The 6,861-nt window shown below is 38.3% G+C and overlaps 2 protein-coding genes across 2 annotated transcripts; one reads left to right on the top strand and one right to left on the bottom strand.

The window, feature by feature from the left end:
- Positions 1–1,263: 1,263 nt before the first annotated feature.
- On the top strand, positions 1,264–4,691 carry cwc25 (CWC25 spliceosome associated protein homolog). Its single transcript, XM_079453375.1, has 9 exons — positions 1,264–1,478; positions 1,776–1,948; positions 2,115–2,351; positions 2,468–2,537; positions 2,626–2,765; positions 2,850–2,916; positions 3,110–3,303; positions 3,745–3,909; positions 4,244–4,691. Exons 1-9 carry the CDS (start codon positions 1,461–1,463, stop codon positions 4,356–4,358), a joined length of 1,179 nt encoding a protein of 392 aa, XP_079309501.1. The 5' UTR covers positions 1,264–1,460; the 3' UTR covers positions 4,359–4,691.
- A 191-nt stretch (positions 4,692–4,882) lies between these two features.
- sst2 (somatostatin 2) lies at positions 4,883–5,632 on the bottom strand. Its single transcript, XM_079453225.1, has 2 exons — positions 5,425–5,632; positions 4,883–5,252 (listed from the first exon to the last, which is right to left on the bottom strand). Exons 1-2 carry the CDS (start codon positions 5,560–5,562, stop codon positions 5,067–5,069), a joined length of 324 nt encoding a protein of 107 aa, XP_079309351.1. The 5' UTR covers positions 5,563–5,632; the 3' UTR covers positions 4,883–5,066.
- Positions 5,633–6,861: the final 1,229 nt, after the last annotated feature.

Here is a 6,861-nt window from a genome sequence, read left to right on the forward strand (position 1 = left end):
TTTAGATCCAGCATTCATATTACTGACATTTAAAACACAGCCTCTGCTTCAGCACCTTGGAGAGCCACACTTAAGCACGTGTCTACTGAAGATCGTCATTCGCAAGCTCAACTTAAAGAGCATTACAAAAAGTGTAAATCCAACCTGTTTGTCTATTGAAGTCATGTGTAAAGTTTCCATGGCTCTTTTGACCAATATTGGCTTATCAGGTGCACCTCCGACTGGCAGCAGCAGAGAAATAAGTACAAGAGCAACATAAAGCATTTTATCCAGTTGTGTTGAAACGCACTGAATTCTGTTAAGAGCCTCTGTTGCAGTTTCAGGAGTGAGGCTAATTCGTTGATTTAAGCCTTTTTAAAGGGACTGGGCCCATGGTGTACGTTTGTATACTGACGTCATTTGAAGTCTGTTTCGAAAGGGCAGCAACAATCCAGAATCCATCTGCTCTGTTATTGCTGTTGATACATCAGGACATTTGAACCTTTGTACATAAGCTATAAAAGGAAGTTTTGGACCTAATGATAACGATACACCAAATATGTTATTTTTCAAGCCTTAATATTTCAGAATCAGATCATACAATTAATTTACGATATGCAAGTTAAAACAGGTTTCAGCCTGCCTTTAACCTTTCAGCCCCAACTGGCTCACTTTCCATCACAGAGCCATGACATATTCTCATCTCTACAAGCAAGCGGTCATATTTTCCTCATTCCTGGACAGACTGTGTTCATTCATTCGAAATGAATGCCTAATTACCATCCCTATGATGTGCCTCCAAAGTAATGGAAAAAGTGACAGGGACATTTCCCAGCTCATAAAATCTGATGTAGTCTACTTACGTTTACAGAACGACAAGAGGATCAGAGAAATTACTTGTTGTAACAATTGATGTGGAACGGTGACGTAAAGAAGTTGAAAATGGACCAACAAATGGACATCTAACATTTGCTAACGTGGCAGTAACTCTCGCGACAGCATTCTTTGCATTATATCATTATAAAAGTATTATATTTTGTATTATAAATGTATAAAATATAATATATTTTGGGGTCCGTTTGGAAAGTATATGAAAGTTTTACCTGGCGAAGAGAAAAGGCAAGTTCTTACAAAGCATGCTGGGGTGGCCTTCTGTTACCTAAGCTTGTTGACCTTGAAACGTTATGGATTTTATATATTTGTTTGATTTTACATTTGTACTTATCCAATTTTTTTGCTCAACCCAGTTTAGTTTAAATTAAGCAGCGTCCAATACAGCATTTTATTGACCGCAAGCTAAGCATTGTATTGTATTGCATTATAGTAGCAGGGGACTTCTATTTTGAAACCATCCTAATCAAGCGGAAGTACTTCCGCGTTTCGCTTAACAACAAAAATGGACGCATGATCCACGTTATCGACTTTTAAAGAGCTTGTTGAAAATAAACACGTTAAAATATAACTGATTTGAGCTCAACATCATGGGAGGCGGTGATCTTGTAAGTACAGCTTCTTATTTTGTCTCGGTTATGTTAAAACCTTTTCAAGCCAGCTGATGATAACCAGTGTCGTCTCACATATTTTGGGATAAGTTAACGTTACATTGACCCCTTCGCAATCCGACTGCTTATCAAATATTGAATCTTGGCCATGTCAGTGTGCTTGCTTTGTATAAAAGCTTAGGTAAATAATTTGAACTAACGTTACGTGACTAGAAGAAGATCGTCCATTTAAACGTGAGTTGTTTGTGTAGAGCCTTCCTTTACTTAAGTGTCTTATACTGCGAATCTTACCAGAACTTGAAGAAGAGTTGGCACCCGCAAACTCTGAAGAACATCGAGCGGGTGTGGAAAGCGGAGCAGAAGCATGAGGCGGAGAGGAAGAAGATCGATGAGCTACAGAAAGAACTGAAGAATGAGCGTGCACGAGAGGAGATGACCCGATATGCGCAAGAGAAAGGCGCTGTGAAGTGTGTGACATGCGTCTTCATGTTTAATCACAACATTTGTTTTTATTCAAGCTAAACACTTATACCTAACCCTAAGTGTATTGCTTCCCTCTTTTTATACACGATTATGTTGTAAAGCATATTTCAAAATACAGAGTGTACAAACCTCTTTCCTGTCAACTTGCAGGAAGAAAGATGACCGTTTGGACTGGATGTACCAGGGTCCAGCGGGACAGGTCTCTCGGGACGAGTACCTTCTCGGTCGCCCTATTGACAAGCAGATCACTGATCAGTATATGGAACAAGAGAGCGGACCATCTGCTGAGACAGGTCTTCTACCTGGATCCATTTTTAACCCCACAAGCGCTGCCTCCACTAACGATATGGCTGCCAAGATCAGAGAGGATCCGCTCTTTGAGATCCGGTGAGCTAAATTGGTGCTGTTTCACTACAGATGTTAAAAGTACAATATAGGGTTTGTATGGGTAAAAGAAAATTGTGTAATTGTGTTTTAAAGAAAGGACTCACTGTCATTTTCAGCAAACGTGAGGAGGATAAAAAGAGAGGAGTTCTTACCAATCCAGTGAAAATGAAAGAAATCCAAATGATGGTAAGCAGTTTAAATGTAGTTGATGTACTGTACTGGTATAAAAATGATTCTGTACAGTTTGTGACATTCTGGTTCTCTGCACCCAAAGTTGCGTCAAAATCTTGAGAAGGATAAGAAAAAGAAGCGCAAGAAGGACAAGAAAGAGAAAAGAGAGAAAAAAGAGAGAAGAAAGGAGAAAAAGCACAGAAGGAAAAGTTCAAGCTCTGATGATGAGGATAGGAAGCACAGGTACATATTAAGTTAGTTTTATGTTGTATTTTATTCTCTTTGGATCAGCTTTCCAATTATGTTTGTGTGTGTTTTACCAACCAGGAGAAAAGAGGAGCGATCAGACCTCACTGTCTCGAACGGACATCACAAATCAGGCTATGGACTCCAAGTAAGTAATTAATTCTTTGGCTTGTATTTAAGGGGATGTAAGGAGCTAACATTCCTAACCTTCTGCTAACACATTTTAATCCACTGGAAAAATATTTATACATTTAACATATTTTGTCATTCTAACATGCTGTTGTGAATGCATTATTGTGTGCCTTTCTGTATAATTAGTTGTTTTCCCATCTGTCTTTCAGTTACCAGCAAGCAGATCTCATCACTCTTCAGTGTCAAACCACTCAGAGCTCCGTTCAAGAGACAGGAGCCGGTCCCCACTGTCCCACAAAGCAGACAGGGACAATCACTCCAAACAAAGACCAAAAACCAAGGACCCCAGCCCACCAAGAAACAAAGAGCGTTTTCAGAGGCCACAGTACACCAATTACAGCAAGTATGACACTTAATGGTATTGTTTTATCATACTATTACATTAATGTCATATTATTGCAAGGACCTTTTGGGTTAGTCGTGACGGGGCAGTCGTGGCCTAATGGTTAGAGAGTCGGACTTGTGACCAGAAAGTTGCCAGTTCGATCCTCAGGGCCGGCAGGTAACGACTGAGGTGCCCTTGAGCAAGGCACCTTACCCCTACTTGCTCCCCGGGCACTGCCCACTGCTCCGGGTGTACGTTTGTTCACGACTTGCTGTGCGTGTGTTCACTACTCTCTGGATGGGTTAAATGCAGAGGGCACATTTCAGGTATGGTTCTCCATAACTGACAAAATAGGTCACTTTCACTTAAGAATAAATATTTTAACCAACAGTTCTTTGAACCACTGTAGATGACATTTTTTGTAGAATGTAAGTTTAACAGAGTGTTTTCTTTTCACAGGTGCCTCTCAGCTGAAGAGTTAGAGAAGAAGAGAAAAGAAATGATGGATTTTGCCTGTGAAAGAGAAGTGGAGAGAGAGAATAATGTACAGAGATACAAGCGACAAGAAGAACAGGAGAAAGCCAGAGAGAGTACCAAAAATAGCAGTCATGCTGCTTTCATACAGTAAGTATACAGTCAGACGTCCATTAAATGTTGCGTGTTACACAAATAGGTTTATTTGTGGGATGTTTGTCTAATTCTAAGATGGTGGTTAATCATTTGAAATAACATCTGAAAGATCGAAATGAGTAGTTTACACAATAATACAAGTTGTGTGATTTACCCACCTGCTTTTTATAAACCCATTTATTTTATGGTACACTAAAGGCAGATCTTTTGCATTTCCCTAGAATAGATGTAAGTGGTTCGAACATGCAAAGGATGTTTTGGGAGTCCCTATAAATCCACCAGTCTGGTGGGGTTTGTTTCAGTAATTCATTTGTAACTCTGTCAACAGTGACATGAAGCTAGAGAGTGCTGCCACGTCCTCTCTGGAAGACCGTGTGAAGAGGAACATTCACTCCATTCAGAGGACCCCTGCTGCTCTGGAGAAGAACTTCATGAGAAGATGAGACCATCGCAACTGAGGAAATGCATTAAAACATTCTCACTTGTTTTAAAATGATGTATTTTAATGAAATGATACCACCCTGTAAATAAAATTCATGAAGTTGCTACTGTCAAATGTTTAGACCCACCCAACCTTTTCCAGTCACCATTACTTAATGTGTATATCATTTGAAAAAAAAAGATCTGGTATACTTTATTTTAACATGTTCTGTACTGTGTTTTTAGGGGGTGGTTTGGTTATATTTAATTTTTGGTAATAATGCTTATACTTTTTGTTTTACCCTTGATATGTTAGACATTAAGCTTTGTCTCTAAAATAAAGAGACTAAAATGTTCTTTTGGACTCTTGTGCATTTTTAAAACAGATCTGCGTGCTTATTTTACCCTAGTCGGAGCCGAAGCTATATTTGTTATTTTCAACTGAGAGAATCTATTAATACTTCATTTCCAAAGTATCGTTTGGCCTAAAACTATTTTTAAACTTAAAACTCGTTTTAGCAACACACAACATAACACTCATATTTATGCTTAATTCTGTTTATTGCAAGCCTTCAATGCTTCAGAGCAAGATGATAATACTGAGATTGAGAAACACTGGTCACAGAAAGACTTTTATTTACTGAGGCGTTTCATTGAAGCCAATGAGAACATGACCGGCAGTATGTCAATTTTGGTGGAGGCTAAGGTTTAAATCTGACGGTTGCCTTTGGTTAGCATGCTGTTCTGGATTTCCAGAAGTAATTCTTGCAGCCTGGCTTTTTTTCTCCATTGTCTCTTCTCATCAGGTCCAGTCCATTCTGTAATAAACCCAGAGATGAACTGTCAGACTGGATGACTGCTGGATCAGAGTTACTGAGTAGCCACTGGAGCTCTGGAAGAGTGTATCTCTCAGTCATCTGAAAGAAAAGGGTAAGAAATAAAAAGACGACTTCATTACACTTGTTAAGAACATGCTTTAGGGATGGTGTTCTGTCATAAGCGGCATATTGAGCAGCCGATTTAAGACAAAATGTTGGAAGTGTTTAAAGTGATGATGATGTAGTGTCGAGTTATACTAAACAATCTTACCTCTTCATCTGGTGCTGTGCCTCGAGATTCTTCTAGAGCAGGGTTCAAAACCATATGAGACCGGCCGCATGATATGATGCCCGCTGTCATGGCCAAACAGAGCAGGGAGACAGTGAGATGAAGTTGAGAGGAGGCCATCTCTGCTGTCTTGAAGAACTTGGCTTATTCAAACTTGGTTCAAGCCTTTAGAATGCAGTGCTCCCTGTGTGTCTTGTGGAATATCTGGTCTATCATTTATAGTGGTGCCTTCTCTTGCATAGAGTCCAAATTAATAACGCACCAAGAAATTTAACAACATAAATATCAACTGATAATTAAGCTGAAGTGGTCCAAGCTAATGTGTGCGTCATAATCTTCAAACAGAGATGTAACTTTAATTACAGGTCCATCTCTTTTTATTTGTATAGTTTCCTAGAGAAGTAAATTTGTGTTTTCCTAAACAAACAGTGCATCCACATGAAGCGGGACCCCAATAAACTGAGGATTAGCCCTCATTACATTGATCTGTTGCTGGAGTGATGTCTTGGCCAAAATGTTGGGTTATAAATTCTTGGCGGCCATCATTAGGAAATGGATGTTGCTGGGAAACAGGTCAAAGAACATGCTTCTTACCTAGTCTGCATGTCTATGACTCTATGAAACATTGTTATTAAAATGACTCTTTTTTTAGCGTTTACTACTGCTTTTGGTTTATAAATTAATTTAGTAAGTTTGTAATGCATGTATGATGTTGATATAACTTATTTTACACTGAGGTCAATTAAGAGATTCATACATAACAACAATAAAAAATACAGACATACACTGATGTCATCTTTTCTTCTTCTTGATCCTTTTCCTTGTCCCTCCTTCTACTCTCACTCCAAAATTGGCCTCTAATATTGCCAATACAGCCCAAAAATATTTGTATTGTTCAAGCTGTTGTGTATACTGTAAGTGAACAAAATAAGCAAGACGTGTTTTCATACATAAGCACAGTGTGTCTGTAAATGAGTGTAGAATTTTGAATATCAATGAGAAACAAGAGTTTTAAACAGTCTTGGTCTGAAGATTAATTCATTTTATAAATGGACAGAAATCACTCACTCATAAATAGGATCACTCACTCATTCTTTATTGATATTTTTTCACATTTTAGAATAATAGTAAACTCATGAACAGCATGGAATAATACAGTTTCAACTATAGTCAGGAATTTTAATGTGACTAAAAGCATTCAAAATAAATTAACTCTACCTTCTATTCTAGCACCTTCAAATCATCCTTTGACTACAATTTGCAAAATCATTCTCTTGAGACAGCTTCTTGATATCTCAACCTGGGATGCTTTTTAAACAGTATTGAAAGTATTTCAATCAACGCTGGACTCTTATTAGCTGCTTTTTATTCACTAGTTTGTCCAAGTAATTCATTAAAACAATTCTAGAAAGAAATTAA

The sequence above is a fragment of the Barbatula barbatula genome (assembly GCF_947034865.1).
Source record: "Barbatula barbatula genome assembly, chromosome: 3".
NCBI classification, from domain to species: Eukaryota; Metazoa; Chordata; class Actinopteri; order Cypriniformes; family Nemacheilidae; genus Barbatula; species Barbatula barbatula.